The following is an 18,746-nucleotide window of genomic DNA, read 5'->3' on the forward strand; positions in this document are numbered from 1 at the left end:
ACACAGACACACACACACATATATATATATATATATATATATATATATATATATATATAGAGAGAGAGAGAGAGAGAGACAGAGAGAGAGACAGAGAGACAGAGAGAGAGAAAGGAGGGGGTAATACATATTTGTTGATAAACGTGTATGACTGGAACGAAGCAAGTTTGCCAACTGTGGCTAAAAAAAAAAGTGTCTGTGTTTCTCTACCTCTTTCAATTACGCGAGTGAGCTCATGGGCACTTGTTGTTGTAAAGAAAATGGGGGTGACGGACCGCTAAGCCAATCAAAACCATCCAAAGTCAATTAACTAACCGACCACGTGACACTCCCTCTCCCCGTCTTCAATATGACGCATTTTTTTTTTTTTTTCGGTTTTTTCTTTTGTGATCAAATACCTGTGATCCGAGAAATAAAGGATAACTTTTTCTTTTCTTTTTTTTTTTATGAGTGGGAGGCGTATGTACAGAACAGGTTTAGGTTTACTATCAGTATTCATTACTGGTGCTTCTGCGTGTGTGTGTGTGTGTGTGTGTGTGTGTGTGCGTGCGTACATGCGCATGTATGTGTGTGTGCAAATATTATTAAATTATTATTTTATGAAAGAACGAAAAAATATTGTAGTAATTTTTTTCTTTTTTTTTTTGAAAAAGGGAAAAATCTTTTAAAATTGGTATAAAAAAGTTTAGTAAAAAATATTAAAGAATAATAAAGCAAGTTTTTATGTTTCGTTTTATTAAAAAAGAGTTTTATTTACGTGTTTATTTACCGCCATAAGACAAATTACAAGTAACTTTTGTTGTTGTTGTTGTTGTTTTGTTTTTTTTAATCGCCGAAATAATAGCTGCAATCAGTTTGAAACAATCCGTGCGTTTTATTTACTTATTTATTTTTTATTCGCGATACTTTGAACGAATTCAACTGTTTATACGAAAAAGTTTGGTGGGAATATGTTTTTTCTTTATGAGCTCGAATTAAATACAACTGGTTTTGGAACACGAAACAGTAAACACATGTCCGCAATAGTTATATGCAAATGTGTGTGTGTGTGTGTGTATGTGTATGTGTGTGTGTGTGTGTGTGTGTGTGTGTGTGGAATGCAAAGCAGTGCTTTGCCAAAGCATTTCGTAAATTAATCGAGCACACTATTGTTTATATAAACATTCAGATTTCCTTTCAATAATGCAATAGCGTCGGGTAGAATCGAAAGTTGTCAAAAGGAAAAAGAAAAAGAAAAAGGTTTAGTTCTTTAGACACACACAAAAGCTGTGATAGAGCGAAACAATTTGGTGCCGTGTGTGTGTGTGTGTGTGTGTGTGTGTGTGTGTGTGTGTGTGTGTGCGTGCAGTTGTACACATGCATATAGCCAGCATTGGCGTTCGTGGGTGACAAAAAAAAAACAACGGACAGACATATACACACACAGAAAGAGAGAGAGAGAGAGAATGAGGGGGTGCAGAAAAGAGAGGTGTGTTTGTGTGTGCGATTGTGGAAAAGATTAAGAGAAAAAAGCGAACGTGGGTGAGAGAGTCAAAGCGAAAGAGAGAGTGAGTAAGGGAGGGAGAAAGGGCGAACGAGCGACCGAGAGAGAGAGAGAGAGAGATATATAGAGAGATAGAGAGAGTGGGGAGAGAGAGAGGGGGGCGTACTTCTCCACCGAAAAAAACGCGTAACATCTTCGTGTTTGTGTGTGCGTTTTCTGACGTCACATATGGGGAAATCTTCGTCTTCTTTTTCTTACTCATATTTATTTTAATTCCACCGGGCAGAAGGAGAGTTCGGGCTTAAAAAACAAACCATAACAAAAAAAAAAAAAAAAAAAAAAATGCCCACTTAAAGGAACAGCGTTTATTTTCTATTGTTTATTTTTTTTTTTAACGAAGACATTATCAAAAAAAGAAAGTCTGTCGCACCGCCGGTCACCCCTCAAAAGTGTTTTTAAACAATTCTAAAACTTCGAGTTTTCTTATTCGAAAAGTAAGCAAATTGAGGATCGGATACTTCTAACTTATATTTCTTTTGTTTGTTTTATTGTTTTATATATATATATATGACCGAAATTACTACCACCACCATTGATGTTGCTACGACTACTACTACGTGAAACGGATTTGGATATTCTCACCTTCATATAAGTATTTTGCGAGATATACATCGACAACACATCTACTTTTTTGTTTTTTGGAGAAATTACCACTTCGAACGAAATTCCATCAACAACTTGTTTTTTGTTATTTTGTTTTTAACAACGAAAACAAAATTATGGGGCATCTACGAAGATGTCCCAGGAAAAAAGGGGTTTAATTTTTTTTTTTTTTTATAACTTCTTAAAGAAGAAAAAATAAGGGATCTACCTTACAGAAAAAAAAATTGTAATTTAACTTTGTTTTTTTTTTTTAAATCATTTTTTTTAATTATTATTATTATTATTATTATTATTATTATTATTTAAGGGGGAAAAAAACGCTTGTCCTTGTGTAATATTTTCTTTCTTTTTTTTATTTTACGTATAATGATGTAATTTTAACAATTTTTATGTGCAATACCTTAAGAGATAATTATTTAATTTTTTTTTTAATTTTTACAGACGATTCTTTTAGTAAATACAGCATGTTTTTGTAACTCTATTTATTCTAGAAGAATACGTTATTTTACATTTTTTATACTTGTCCCATTCTATGCTGTTTAATCAAGTTTACATATAATATATACATGTATAACTACTTGCCTTGGATGAAATCAATATTTTTCTTTATATATTCATATATATAAAACGAATCTCCGATCTTTATAATAATATTTTATGTTCTACAAAAAACAAATACTTATATCGACATCGTATTTTAAAAACAAACTTAACGTCTCGTAAGAATTTATTTATTTCTACTTTAAATATCCAATACTTTTTCTCTTATTGATTTTATTTTTTGATTTTTATCGCGAAATAAAACCAAAATGGAACAAAGTTTCAAATATACAATAATTTTATTATTATTAGTTGTATCCGTGTGCCACTACGGACATTGCGTTTATTTGAAAGCCGGGTCGAATACCTTTGCCCGGTACTCGCTCTGGAATGCCTGTATCAACGCGAGCATGAGTTTTGATTTCAAATCAAAACAAGATGAAAACAGTGTCCTTATGTATATGGATGACATGGGAGTGTCTGATTTTATCCAAATCAGACTGACGAGAAACGTCTTGAATCTCATGATAAAGGTTTCCCACGATCCGGACATCGGGAAAAGCATCCGCGCGCGCGGCAATTTCATCGATAATCAATGGCATACAGTGACAATCACCCGGAACCGCATGGAAGTGATACTGACAATCGACGGGGTGTCATACAAGGCGTTCCTCGAGGGTCGAGACTTCAACCTGGGTAGCGTGAGTCGAAACAGCTACCTGTATTTCGGGGGTATCCCGAAAGAGTACTGTGATGAGCTGCAAATGCTATCGAACCCGGGAATCTGCGCGGCGGGGAATTTCCAAGGATTTATCCGTAACGTCATTTACAGGAATTGTACGTGCGCTCCGGTCCGCGCGGATTTTCTAGGTGGATACGGTGCTGAAGAGGGTTTCCAGAAATGTGATATGCCCAAAAACAAGTGCGACGAAGGTTGCGTATGCATTGATACCGATATTGATACCGGATGCAACTGCAATTACAAGGAACAATGCGATAAATCAAGTAAGTAATTTTAGTTCATTTTTATTTTTATTTTTTTTATTTATTTATTTATTTTTGTCGTATATCTCGTTTTACCTTACAGCATATCAACTTTCAATACAGGTTGAGGTTACTTAATACCGAATCCAATCATTTTGTTCAAAGTTATCCTTCAATGTTGTTAGGTGTTTCCACAGCACAGAACCCATATTGACACAAATGTTTCGAATTGCGGGTGACGAAAACAGATCGAAAAAAAAGTTTGTCTTTTTTTTTTCTTTTTTTTTTTTTTAGTTTCTTTCAACCTCAACAAACTTTAAAATGACGATTTTTAGTGGTTTGCAGGTATGCTGAAAACGAATATCACATAAATTTAGCGTAGTCAAGTAGTTTATATTTTCAATGGTAGCTATGTTTTTTCCCAACTGAAAAGTATTAACGCGCATGCGTATTACAAAATATACTCACGACCCCATGTTAAGAATGGCGAACGCCACTGATATTTATTAAATGTTACATTGGGGAAAAAAATCACCCCCCCCCATAATTTTTATAGTATTTAAGATAGTTTTCGAAGTTGAGAGTGTTTATTCTGAAAGCCGTTCTTAACATGGAGAGGTTGGGGTGTTTATAATTTGCTGAGCAAGGTCGTAAAAAATACGGTAAAAGTGCACTGGAGGACCACCCAAAGATGGTCAATGTGCACTGCTTGTCCAATATGCAAAGGGTGTTTATTCCGAAAGCCATTCTTAACATGGGGAGGTTGGAGGTGTTTATTCAGAAAGGCATTTTCTTATTTTCAAACTCACCATAATGAACTTCTTAAAGGTAAGTCTTCGGGTGGTCCCTCAGTGCACTTTCACCAAAAATACCAACTGCAGAATACTGGTTAAAATTGTAGGGGGTGATTTCTCGTTCAGGTTTGCCAAAAAATGTCTTAATATTCAGAAAATTACTCGTCTGCGCCAAATTTAAATGCGATATTCGTCTTCAGCATACCCGAAAACTGGAATAATCGTTATTTTAAAAGTAAGGGTGAAGGTGGAAAGAAAGTAAAAAATTTACTTTAAAAAAAACTTTCTCGAAGGGAATTTTTTTTTTTTTTTTTTTTTTTTTTTTTAGATTACACCATGCACAAACATATCACGTGACCTAAATTTTCCGGAACCAGAAATTTGGAATTGTTTAAATACATTACCAAGAAAAATAAGATCAAATTTAATTGATTCGGAGATTAACGAAAACATTATTTACATGAACTGACACAATTGACCTTAACATTAAATCAGGGAGAAAAAGATTAAATTTGTAATTCCAATACTAATTGACTGTTTTGCGACTGCTTTGCTATTTCCTGTCTGTTCCGTAAATCACAACAAGAAACATTCGTGAGACTGGTTATGTAGAAATACACAGGCATTTTGTACCATAGACAACAAGCCGAAAAAGTGGTCAATAAGAGTTATCAAAGGCAAGATAAGTTACTCATCTACCTACCTGGATTAGTTTAAAATGGCGCCCGACTCTCTTGAACACGGTAAGTTTGGGAAACTGAGTTAAAAATTAAAAAATACTATACAAAATACTGTTAGAAAATCGCTCAGTATGTTCCCGTGACATAGGCTGGCATGTATTCGATGGATTTCTAACAATATTTTGTATAGTTTCTTATTTTTAACTCAGTTTCACAAACTTACCATGTTCAAGAGAGAGTCGGCCGCGGCCGCCATTTTAAATTTTCCAATTCATCGGTAAACACTGTATGTTTTTCGAGCTGAATAAACATGTTACATCAAATAAAAACACTAAAAACATATTCAGTTGGGTAGAAAAGTAACTTATCTTGCCTTTGGTAACATTTATTTGTTATATATTTGTTTTTTGTTTTTTTACAAATTTTTCGAATCTAAGTCTACAGTAATACAAACCCGTTGATTCTAGTAAAACATGTCCAAAAGTACCAATTCTTTTATGCGTTCAGTTATTGGTTGTATAGATTTCTGTTTGGTTGTATTCGTCTAAATATATTTTTTATTGCACCCTCCCCTCCCCTCCACACACACACACGCACGCACACACACACACACACAGTGCCACTCTGATGTAAGGGGCTACAATCTGGGACATAATTTGCAGGGATACTATGTAGGGAGTTGAGCAGCAAGATGCATAATAAAGAATGGGTGCTTGTTAAAATATAGTCGGCAGATCATTTTTTTCTTTTTAATATGCCGATTTAAGCAAAAACAATATCGCGTACTTAATGTTCATGTCGAAAATAGTAATATATTGAAAAATTACGAAAATTCATCTGAACAACTGCTATTGTCTTTTTATCAAAAAAAATAAGAAGTCTACCGCTATAGACAACAAGTATTGCACACCGTGAACAAATAATCTAAAATATTCGTTCAGGTTATGTCCCCTGTGTGTAAACTATTACTGTCTACTTTATAACGTCTAATAAAAATGCAATTTTACCCAATTTTCCGTAAAAATTACTTCTTAACAATAAATAACTTTCTACACTATGAATTTTCGTAATTTTTGGGATATATTACTATTTTCGACATCACAATTAAGTACGTAATATTAAACTGTTTATATATATTGTTTAAAACGATATATATATATATATATATATATATATATATATATATATATATAAGAACAAGTAGTTAATAAAACACATTAAAAAACACATTGAAAAAGAATTAAAAACATATTTAATATTAAAAAGGAAACACTAAATAAGTGAATAGTCCTTAATCCGCGGAGTTTCGAAGAAATACTTTCCTTCTCATCAGATGGTAGGATTTAGCAAAATGCGGGATCGGATTTTGCTTGCAAAAGTATTTGATGAAACTACAAGTAAGTCATAGATCTTACTTGGTAACAAATAGTGAAGCAGAGGGAAATTTAACCAACTTTTTTGGATTTTACCTTTATTGGATATTTTACCCTTCACCAGACTATCCATTCATGTGAAATCACCTTTTTCTTCACCATATTCCCTCTGCTTCACTATTTGTTACCAAGTAAGATTTATGACTGACTTGTAGTTTCATCAAATACTTTTGCAAGCAAAATCCGATCCCGCATTTTGCTAAATCCTACCATCTGATGAGAAGGAAAGTATTTCTTCAAAACTCCGGGGATTAAGGACTATCCATTTATTTTGTGTTTCCTTTTCAAAATTAAATATTTTTAACTCTTTTTCAAAGTATTTTTTAACATGTTTTATTAACTACTTGTTCTTATTATAAGCTCTGTATATCTTATTTAGTTTTATCGAGCTTTTACATCTGGTTGAGATTACTTTATAAATATTAACCCTTCAATATTTATAATATACTTTAGTCTTGCTATTTTGGATTATTTTGGTAAATTTAACTATATTTCTTATTTCATTATATATATATATAAGAATTAAATGTTACCAAAGGCAATATAAGTTACTTTTCTGCCTTTCTGGATATTTTTTTTTTTTTTTTTTTTTTACATTTTAATGTATTTTAACGCTTTTATTCGGTTTGAAAAAACAAGTAGTGCCGACTGTGTAAGTTAAGCTGACAACAAGATAGCCAACGGGGTGTTGGTAATGACTCGAAACTCGAAAAATATAGAAAACACTGATAAAAGTTCACCCAATAAATGTCATGCCATTTATTGGGTGAATTTCGATCAGTATTTTGTGTTATTTCCATGATTTAAGCAATTATCGAGACTTCCAAATGAACGTTTGATGTTGGCCATCTTGCCGTCATTTTAACTTATCAGTAAGGCACTACTTGTGTTTTGAATTAAATAGACGCTTTAAAATATGTTCAACTACACAAAACGTATCCCGGAAAGTAGAAAAGTAACTTATCCTGCATTTGGTAACATTTATTTGTTTCGTTTTTTTTTGTTTTTTTTGTTTTTATCACATTTTTATTCTGTGGTATATATTTCACCCACCTTTTCTTTTTTTTTTTTTTAAATTTATAATCTGGAAACGATCGGTTCTATTCAACTTATAGATGAGAACCTGGATAGCAATACCAATCAGGGTAGGAATGGACATGGGAGCATGGGAACGAAGTGGTAGCTCTGCTTTTCTCAAAGTTACCAAATTGGAATCCGACCATTGGATGTAAATAAAGGCAGGGTTGCGGAGTCAGAGATGGAGGTTTTGAAAGAATGATGGGAGTCTTAATCGGAGTTTTTTTAACTTCCGATGGGCGTCTGAATGTTGGAACACTTTAAAATAAGGAGTCGGTGTTCGAGTTAGATATTTTGGAATTCTACGTGTCATTGACGTGCAGATAACTTTTTTAAGGGCAAATGTTCAAGTGAAAAAACCCCAAAAAACGGTGTCTCGATGGGGTACAGGCCTATAATACATTCCTCTGAAAAGGGCACTTTTAAAACAGGAGTAAAAGAGGCAGGTACTTGGGCACCTCTAGCACCTCCTCCCTGCCTCTGCATTTCCCTGCTACACGTAGAATTTGGAAGTCGGAACTTTTAGAATTGGAATTGGACCTTGTACATTCTTACTCCGCAACTTTGATTTAAGGTTATACGCAAGACTGGATGGGGGTTAGGGTTAGAGTAGTTAAAAGGATCAGGATAGAGAGGTAGGTAAAAAAAAAAAAACTAGAAAGGGATGGTAAAGATATATTTCGGGGTGTTGAGGTGAGTGTGGGGACGAACACACTGCTCAAGGTTTGAGTGCTTGTGCAGAATAACGCATCAAAGAATCTCAGTATTCATGGAGATTCCCGATTTAGGGTTAGTGGTAGAGTTAAGGCAATCTTTTATTGAGGGGGGGGGGCATTACTACCAAGACTTAGGTTGGTAGTAGCGTTAAACAACGATATTAAGAGCAGAGAATCTCTGATAAATTGGAGATGCGCCATTCTGCACAAATTCTGTTTACATTAGGGGGGAAGTGGTAGAGGGGCAAGGAGTGTTGCGACGGCCGCGAGTGTTGAGTGAAATATTAAACGGTTCTTCTGCTCAGTTAATGTCGGCGCGTTACTTACAGAAAAAACGGTTAATTAAACTGTAGAAGCACCTGTTAAAAAAATTACAAGTTTCCATAAGAAAAACGGTTAATTAAACCGCAGAAGCACCTGTTAAAAACTATACAAGTTATATAATTGAATATCCCCCCCCAAAAAAAGAACAAAAAACATAAAAATGTTTTCGTAAACCACTCATGAAAACTTAATCTTTTAGATCGATTAAAAAGCATTAAATCTACGTAACAACACAAAAAAAATTAACTATATTTTTTTTGAAAATTTTCTTATTTCAAATGTCCGCTAAAGATTCCTCCGCGATGTGACAAGTCACTTTACTACGTGAACGCATCATGTAAAAAAAGCGTTAACGAAAGTGGTGAAATGGCGCAAAATAGTCCTAAGGTCCAGTGGTTAATACCATGCAAACGATAAATTTGCGACTGGTTAAATGCCAGTCAGATCACTTTAAGTTAAGTTAAGCAACAATAAGCCTGGCCAGTAGCAGATGGGTGACCATTTGAGACTTCCAGGTGTTGTATGTGCTCGAAAACCCCTACAAACACAAATTAGAATGATCGGCGTTGTGTTACAGTTAAAGTAAACATTTACCAATTTGACCACTAAAATGAACTTTTTATACTTATGGGACCGTTTATGATTAGTATTTGTTGTCATTGGACTTGGAGACGACCATGTTGTAATCTGCAGGAAGCAGCCCTGCGATAATCTGTTTCACAGACCGGATTCCTTTGCATGACTAAAAATAATAAATTTCTTTTCTTCAATACTATTCATAACAATAATATTGAAATAAAGTAACGTAAAACGATCCCACATTTCTAGGCCATTCTTTTTTTTTTTTTTTTTTTTTTTTTTTTCGAACAGACCAATATTTTTTTTTTTACTACTAATCCTAAGTCCGGTTGGCAAGGTCGTAAAACAATATATGATATATTACAGAATTATACCTCACCACACCAATACACCAACACCATACCCACAAAAATCACAGGATTTATCTCCCATAATAATAAAGTTGGTAAACTGCCTTAAAACGCTAGGATGCTTTACGTGAAATTTATGACTCTTCCTCTCTAACATTCTAAAAAAAAAAAAAAGAAAAGTGTTTTGATTTTTTTTTTTTTTTTTTTTTTTGCTATTCTTTCGACCAAGTTTGTTAGGATGATCACCTGTAATGGCCAAGAAAATATAGAATCTCATTTTTTGGAGAAGATGATTTAGCCTTTCGTAATTTTTAAAAATTATTATTGTGCGAATGGAATGTATTATCAATAGGGCTATGACAACAACAATACAGCATATTCTTTTCATTGTTTTAACTCTCGAGTATATATCCGATACAGTTAGACACATTTAATCAACCAAGAACCACATCACTCTATATAAAAGCATATAAAATATCAATGGATACATACTCGAGAGTCAAAACAATGAAAAGAATATGCTGTTGTCACAGCCCTAGTTTTTCAGCGTCATTTTTTTTTTTTTTTTCGTTTTTTCTGTAGAAAAAAAAACAATCACAAAACTGTCAAGAACGATAACTCTATGAAGCGTGTTTGTCTTTGGTCATTGCTTGCTGTGCACAGTCGGAGTTTATAGAAACTCTGCAATTAACTTCGTTAATTGCAGAGTTTAAGCAAAAATAATTGATAATTAGATTTTTAAGAGAAACAAATGATTCATGTGTGGTCGCCTTTGTAGGCGACATTGCTTAACTTAAATATGAATTACCTTTCAACGCTTTGTCGTATTTCTATGTTTACATAAACGCTAGATGTACCTGGCGTTGCCCGGTATTAAATGTAACCTTAAATTCCTTAAAAAAAAAAAAAATGAAGAAAAAAAATCGGGAAGAAACTGAAACATGAGTATGCTAAATTTATGTTCTTTAGGGTCTGTCAAACGATTGTGAAAAATGGGCCGCATGTTTCCGTGACGTCAGATTTGTGTTAACTATACGAACTATGGGAAAGCAGAAGCGACTTAATGATTTTTTTTTTAAACCTTTGTTTATCTTCTTCAAACTGCAATTAATAATTAATCTTTGTTATAATTTTGTTAGGTTTTAAGGTTTACACAGTTTAATGATTAATAATATTATAAACATTTGTATATTAAATATGAAATACGGTTTTACTGAATGTTCATTTGGCTACCTACAGGGTTCCATATTTTGTCCGGTAAAAAGGGACAAACAAAATATGAGGGGATGCCTACAAAATGCTTAATATTTGTGCAATAATATTCTCAAATTGGTTTTAATCTGGCGATAAAATAGCTGACAAGAGCCATGTTTACAATAAAACTTAATATTTCAAAAAAAAAAAAAATTAAACACAATTAATTAAAAATCTATGTTGCAACGGAACATTTTGAAATAATGGAATTTTAATCGTTTTAATCTTTTAAAAATTAATTAATTTTTACGAAGTTTCTTTTTCTTGGCAATACAACTGATTATGGTATATATTAATTCGAAAAAGAACGCTATTTAAAAAAAAAAGAATAATATTAAGTTTATATCAATTTTTTAATTGCAAATTCAAAGTAAATTTTTGTTGAATATGTGTATTTAAATTTTTTAAAAATAAATATTTTTTGCTTATTTGAACTCTTCTGTTTCATAATAAATAGAAATTTCGATAGATTTAAATATGTTTTGTTCGAATTTCGGAAAAATAAATAGGTGGGGGGGGACACGCACTAAAAAATATTTGCCCTGGTATATTTTACGAAAACTGCATTTTATATGTAATTTCATTCTAAAATGGATAAGTATCGAAAATCTCACGAAAATCTCACGATTAGTTGATTTTTGCTAGATTTATTAAACACGGGTATGTTTTCACCTTCGGAATGTCTACTACACGGAAACGTTATTTTTAAGCGCCAATTATGTAAACACGATTTTCGTCACGTAATTAAAAAAAATTTTTTTTTAATTATTACTGGTTTATTTTACCCTTCTCCTTTTAAATGGTACAAAAGTTATATTGATAATATTAATTTATAATAAAGTTACATCAATTTACACATGGGGGGGGGGATTCTGTGGTGAATTTTGGCAGTCCCTAATGTTCTTCTTAAAAAGTTTACTTTTCGTAAGTAAAAAAAAAAAAAATTACTCAGGCTGAGATCGAAACCAAAACCTAAAGACAGTGAGTCAAGTATGATAACCATTAGGCCAACTTGACACGATCTTTAAAAATTATTTTCAAACCTACTTATTCTCAACATAATGTGAACGATTCACGTACGCACAGGTGTGAAATAGTTGATAAACAGATAAAAATCCGATGCCCCCCACCAGTACCAATTTTTAAATTTTGACCCCTTAGCAGTCCTTGTTTCCGGATATAAGCCGATTAAAATTTTTTCCACATCTCTGAATACCCTATATAGCAAATTTCAAGTCTGTAGATCAAACATTTTTTGAGTATATAGGTTGAGAAGTATCCTCACACACACACATACACACATACACATTCTCACTTTTATGGATATATATAGATTTGTTATTAATACCTAGACTCTGGTGTTTTGTGCTTATGCAATCTGCAGTGTAGGTGTTAATTACTGGTGGTCGAGGGATAATTTTCGCTTTTCATATTTGTCTTTTAGTCCTTACATTCCATGAGTGGTGTTTCTGACAAAAGGTGGAAAACTGTTGTTTTCTGGGTCGGAATCATCTTTCGCTCTAAAAACATACTTTTGTCAATCGAACCATCTTACTTTATTATGTCCTCCACGGTAATACTGTCTTAACATTAAGCAACCTCACCCAGCAGTGCAGAGCACTTACATAACTGAGTATCATTTGTTATTTATAAACGGGTTTTGTCTTTCTATCCTTTGATGACCCTTTTATTATAAAATTTTATAGTTGGTCTATACAAAGATAAGCTATCATAATTTCTCCTTATTTTAAAGTAACATTTTATGTATTTTATAATCGCCAGTACTTGATGGGTGACCATTTGGACATACTAGGTGCTGTATAGGGTAGCAAGACAGCACTACTGTAAAAAAAAAAATAAATAAGGTGTTTCATTCTTTCTGCTAGTCTGTGAGAGACCCTTGAGCAAGGTTGAGAACACACTTCAGCCCCCCCCCCCCTCCAGATGAGGATAACGTGAGGTCATAAAAAGCAAGTGACTGATATAATACAGAAGCAATCAGGAATAATTCTGTTCATGGTTTCGTATCTCGTGCTGGGTAGAAGATTCTTTTGGGTACAATAGTCAGGACAATTGTCCAGTATGCGCACTGCTCATGCAGAAAAAAAAAAAACTGCAACATACTGCCTGTATAACTGCAAATAAAGCTGAAGCAATAGATCTGTTGCCAAGGCCGCTGGAAAAATGGTGGGATCTTTCTATCGATCCAGTAGATATCTCACTGCTGATCCAATTCTCTATCTATATAAGAACCAGGTCCGTCCAAGGATGGAATACTGTTGCCACATCTGGGCAGGAGCTGCTAGAAAGGACTTGTCCTGCCTTGATAGAGTTCAAAACAACTTCATAGCCTCGTAGGAGATGTTCTTTTCTCTTCCCTGCAACCTCTATCTTACAGAAGAGATGTTGTGAGTTTGTCTCTGATGTATCGTTATTTTCATAGAAAGTGCTCGACTGAGCTTCAGTCTATGGTCCCCCCTCGCCAAACTTTCACAAGAAACACTCGTCTAGCTGAAAACACTATCAATAATTCCCCCCACTCTTTATCTGTGCCTAAACCTAAACGTAGATTCCATGAACAAAGCTTCTTTCTTAGAACTGCATGCCTGTGAAATTGTCTTCCGTTTTCCTGCTTTCCAGCTGACTACAATATGGTTGTGTTCAAGTCTAACGTAAATAAGTTCTTGATGAGCCGTTCCATATAAGTTATCAAATTTACCGAATTTTCATTACTAATTATTATTATATTGTCCAATTTCTACTGTACACTCTTTAACCCTTATCCTTGAGTGGCCTCTTGGCCTTGATAATGTGGTGATGCCTGTGTAAAAAAAAAAAAAAAATCAAAAACACTTTTGAGAAATAGCATGAATGAGCAATAATGAATTCATGAATGTCTCAAAGGAGAGAGATAGATGGAGATTGATAGCCGTCAATGCCTGTAACAGGCAAGCCATCACTTGAATGAATGACTGAATAATTTTAAACATTTTTTTTGTTTCAATTAATTTAATGGCTAAACAAGAATGTATTTAAGTGTTGGGCCATTAATCGGAAGCAGGAGTCGATAAAATCGACAAATTTTTGGGGCATCAGAATTGGTATCGGAATCGAAAAAATTGGTGCCTAATTTCCGATGACAAAACGATTCTTTTAATTGTCTTTTTTCTTATTTGATTTTGTTTAAAGCAAAATCTGCCACTACTGGTGATGATTTTAAAATAATAAATATTTCTTGATTTTAAAATACCAGTAAATCTAAAATCGATAGATATTCCTCTACAAGTGTAAATTTAGGAAAATATCTGCATATTTAACATGTGTTTTTATTTTTTACAAAAATTGGGGAAAATAAAAACTCTATAGTTAAATATTTAGAGGTTTATAAAGAATCGGAATTGGTATTTAGTACGGAATCGGTAATTGTATCAGAATCGGGGAAAATAGTGGAATCGTCCCATCACTAGTATTTAATTCAACTAAATTGCACAAAAAATCGGATAAAAAAGTCCAATGAAAACAGGTGAACGCAATGTAAATCATTTTAAAGGAAATATAGTTAGAAAAATAAGTAACAAAAAAAAAAAAAATTTATTCTGCCTTACCTATTTATTTGTGACCTATTTGCGTTTAAAAATAAATCTTGAATAATTCAAAATACAGGGTGAGTCATAGAAAACGGATGTTTTTAGGATGTTCCTCGCTCTCCTAATGGCATAGTTTAGTAAATGTTTTTTATTATTTGCGTTTAAAAATTAATATCGAATAATTCAAAATAGTTCAAAGCATTTTGTTTCTGAATTTTTGAGATACTGATTGATTATATTCATTTTATTTGGATTCTTCTGACTACTGTTCTCATCTTGAGTATCATTTTCACGACGTTTCAGTCGATATAACCTACGACCTTCTTCAGGTTTATTTTGTTGAACTCTGGAAATCTTTCTGTCGACTCATAAATCTGCATGGAATTTCGAATGAAACCCTTTATTTTTCTACAGGGGTAGCATGCTCTTGCTCCGCCAGCCATAACTGGCTAGAAGTCCTAAGTAATTTGCAATTGTATTCTTAGTATCGTCCACACTGACAATTAAACCTTCAACCTCCAGAATAGTGTAACGTTACAATTAAATTTTACCAAGTACTTTATCCACAACACCATGGATCCTTTTGAACAAAAAAAAATTATCTGCGTACAACATTTACAGGAAGTACATAACGAGGTTACTTTACTCTATTTATGGCAAATTAAATTGCTTAAAACTTTTCCTTTTAATTTTATATACTGGCGCGACCTGTGTGCCGGTATTGCCCGGGGAAAATATTTAATATTGATTTAATTTAAAAAAAAAAATAGAATATCAATTCTGAAAAATAAATCGGAATGAATCTATTTCACTGTAAGTAATTTAGATGATCAAAATAGGATTTAACCTTGTTTTTTATATATAAGATAAAAAATATTTGTTTTTATATATAAGATAAAAAAATAATTGTTTTTTATATATATAAGATTAAAAAAATAATTGTTTTTATATATAAGATTTAAAAAAATAATTGTTTTATATAAGATACAAAAATAATTGTTTTTTATATATAAGATAAAAAATAATTGTTTTTATATATAAGATTAAAAAAATAATTGTTTTTTATATATAAAATTATAAAAATAATTGTTTGTTATATATAAGATAAAAAATCATTGTTTTTTATATATAAGATAAAAAATCATTGTTTTTTATATATAATATAAAAAATAATTGTTTTTTATATATAATATAAAAAATAATTGTTTTTTATATATAATATAAAAAATAATTGTTTTTTATATATAATATAAAAAATAATTGTTTTTTATATATAATATAAAAAATAATTGTTTTTTATATATAGGATTAAAAAAATAATTGTTTTTATATATGAGATAAAAAAAAACTAGTTTTTTATATATAAGATAAAAAAAAACTAATTGTTTTTTATATATAAGATAAAAAAAAAATTGTTTTTTATATATAAGATAAAAAATAATTGTTTTTATATATAAGATAAAAAAATTAATTGTTCTAAAAATATATATATATATTTTTTTTTGTAAATAAAAGTTTAAAGCAATTTAATTTGTTGCAAATAGAGACTGGTTAAAATAATCCGTGTTTTAACAGGAAGTTAGTAGAGGGTAGAACGATAAAATGCCCCCCCCCCTCCCAAAGAAAACAATACTACGGCTTTATTTTAAAACTTTTATTGAAAAAATCAATTTGAGTAACTTGATTATGTAGTAGAACTGACATCTATTCAATGTAGCCGCCTCCAGCCTCAATCACCATCTCAATACAGGTCCGGAACTGGGAGTATGCCTTTTCCACAGGCGCTGGAAGGAGCTCAGCGAATATTCGGCGGATAGCGGCAATCAGGCTGACTTTGATGTTGTGGGAGGTCATGTTGGTGATGTTCTCAACGCGTGATGAAATAAAGTAGTCTAGCGGGTTCAGGTTGAGGGAAGAAGGGCCCAGTGAGAAAAGGGTACAAAGTCATTGCACTCCTTCTAAAGCCAAGCCTGAGTCTCTTTAAACTTGTGGGCTGGCACTGAGTCCTGCTGCCATACCCAGGGTCTACTAGTGGCTACTTGATTGCACCAGGGGATCACCATATTCTCCAGCACACCCAGAACACTTTTATGTTGACTTTCAAGATGTGAGGTAGCATTTGAAACCACACTAAAGACCATAACTATGGCCAGAAACTGTTTTCATCACACTAGGCATGTCCCTGTTATCTGGATGTGCATTTTGAGGGTGCTGTCAATGGTCCCTTTGTCATAACTTGGATCTGTAGAGAGTATGTTGTAAAGTGACGCATGACCGATCTCGCTCGTTAAACATTGTGTCACTTTCAGACATGATAGAAGGCTTCTATCGCTCTTGGGATTTGTACACTACATAACTGACCAACTAGTAGATGATCTACAACAACAACAACAACAAAAAACGGTTTTAATCAAAAGGAAATGGAATCATGTCGTCTTTTCTGGAGCGATAATTTTATCGTTCCACCGTGTACATAACCAGATTATTTTACGCACAGTCTCTAATTAACGGAAATTCAATTTAATTTCAGCACTTACCTGAGAGAGTAATGCCTGGGAGGGGTGGCTTCCTAGAACGAAGCCTGGACCATACCTCATTCAGAAAAAAAGTCGAGCCGACCTCTTCCACCAACACCTTGCTAAGCAGACCCTAGAATCAGATTTTGTTTACGGTTACTTCCCCCACCTCACCCACAAATTCTTACTCCAATGGGTTTTAGTAGTTTATGGATTGGAAAGGAAGCTAGCCAGAGAAAAATAATTTGATAACAGAAAATAAAGGGATGAAAAGGGTCTCGGAAATAATGAATTCGGAGATGGCGTGTAGAGTGGGAGGCGTATCAACAGTTTCGTATTGTTTGAAATCGTCAGGAAAATAATCATTGTTGTGAGAGAAAAGTGTGCCGAATCTTTTCAAAGGGTTCGTTTCGTTTTGGTTACTAACAATTCATGCGCGACAAATTGGTTTATAGCCGTCATAATCTATACTATTTGTGTCCACTACCTTTCTGAATGGCATGCAACTGAAAACAAAGCCCTGTACCAAGATCAAACACAAACACTGTCAGCCAATGATGACTACTGCTGTGACAACAGAAAATACTTTTCGTTCTTTTGACTCTCGGGTATATATCCGACGCAGATAGACACACTTAATCAACCGAGAACCACACCCGTCTATATAAAAACATATAAGACATTAACGGATATATACTCAAGAGTCAAAACAATGAAAAGAATACGCTGTTGTCACAGGCCTAATGATGACATTGATTTGGTATTCAACTCCGAGTAGTCACACAAGTCATCATCGAGGATTTCTTTTTGAGAACAACCTGTGGTGTTCCCTGGAGTCTGCGTGACAATAAATAATAATAATAATTATTATCAATTATTATTATTGGCTCACATGGAGCTTTCACACAAGTCAATAAACGAACTGATTGGAAACCTGTGGTGTTCTCTGGAAGCTGAGTGACAACAAGTCTCCCCAGACGTCCAGTTCTCTCCACCTCCTTCGATAGCATTTGAAAATGAATTTGCATCATCACAACAGCCTCTTACCATTGATTTCTCGCTAGCAGTGGCCATTGGTTTCTACTGGAATTGGGAGGAATGGTGATGAAACAATTGGGGATGCATGTTGTGGGGTGTAGAACTTGTAGATATGCAGCTTCTGTGTTCTTCATTCCCTGTAATGCTTATTCGTATTATTCTCCGCATTCAAGGGTTTTCCTTAATATTTTCGTCGTCTTCATTATCGTTAGTCGTTGTACTTTTGCAGTTATTCCTCTGATTCCAATTTCTGACATTTTTTTTCGAAGTTTTTCGGAATTGTTCCTAGTGCTCCTACTATTATCGGTACTATTTTGATTTTCTTCATCATCCAAATCCCTTTTAACTCTCTGGCTAGCTCTGTGTTTATTATTATTATTATTATTATTATTATTATTATTATTATTATTATTACGGCATAATCACGTTTTACACATCGGTTCCCGTCAGATCACTTAAGTTAAGCAACAATGAGCCTGGCCTATACCAGATGGGTGACCATTTAGCACTTCCAGGTGCTGTATGTGCTCTCCGCTTATCTTGGCATTGTTTCCAGCCGGTCCTGGACTTTTCCTTGCTACTGGACCCAAACAGTGTCGATTCAGGAGAGGTGTGGTTGGAGATTGTGCAACCCTTGTCTCACAATTACATGCAACTGCTGCCCCTACAGGACGTATTCTTTATCTTTTGAGACTGAATGGAAGCAGCAATTATCATCATTATTATTA

At 33.4% G+C, this 18,746-nt stretch overlaps 1 protein-coding gene across 6 annotated transcripts in view; it reads left to right on the plus strand.

Annotated features, from left to right (window-relative positions):
* Nucleotides 1-2,905: 2,905 nt before the first annotated feature.
* Nucleotides 2,906-18,746, plus strand: part of LOC145247526 (uncharacterized) — a 225,468-nt gene continuing 209,627 nt past the window's right edge. For 4 of the 6 annotated variants that reach the window (XM_080109350.1, XM_080109353.1, XM_080109351.1 and 1 more), the window contains exon 1: nt 2,907-3,691. In XM_080109350.1, coding sequence (XP_079965476.1) covers nt 2,956-3,691 — 736 coding nt within the window. In that variant the 5' untranslated portion in view covers nt 2,907-2,955. Of the gene's footprint in view, nt 3,692-18,746 lie in introns of all 6 variants that reach the window. The other 2 variants (XM_080109349.1, XM_080109354.1) reach the window with 2 other exon arrangements.

Source organism: Euprymna scolopes, chromosome 25 (genome assembly GCF_053919585.1).
Source record: "Euprymna scolopes isolate OS-2025 chromosome 25, ASM5391958v1, whole genome shotgun sequence".
Lineage (NCBI taxonomy): Eukaryota > Metazoa > Mollusca > Cephalopoda > Sepiida > Sepiolidae > Euprymna > Euprymna scolopes.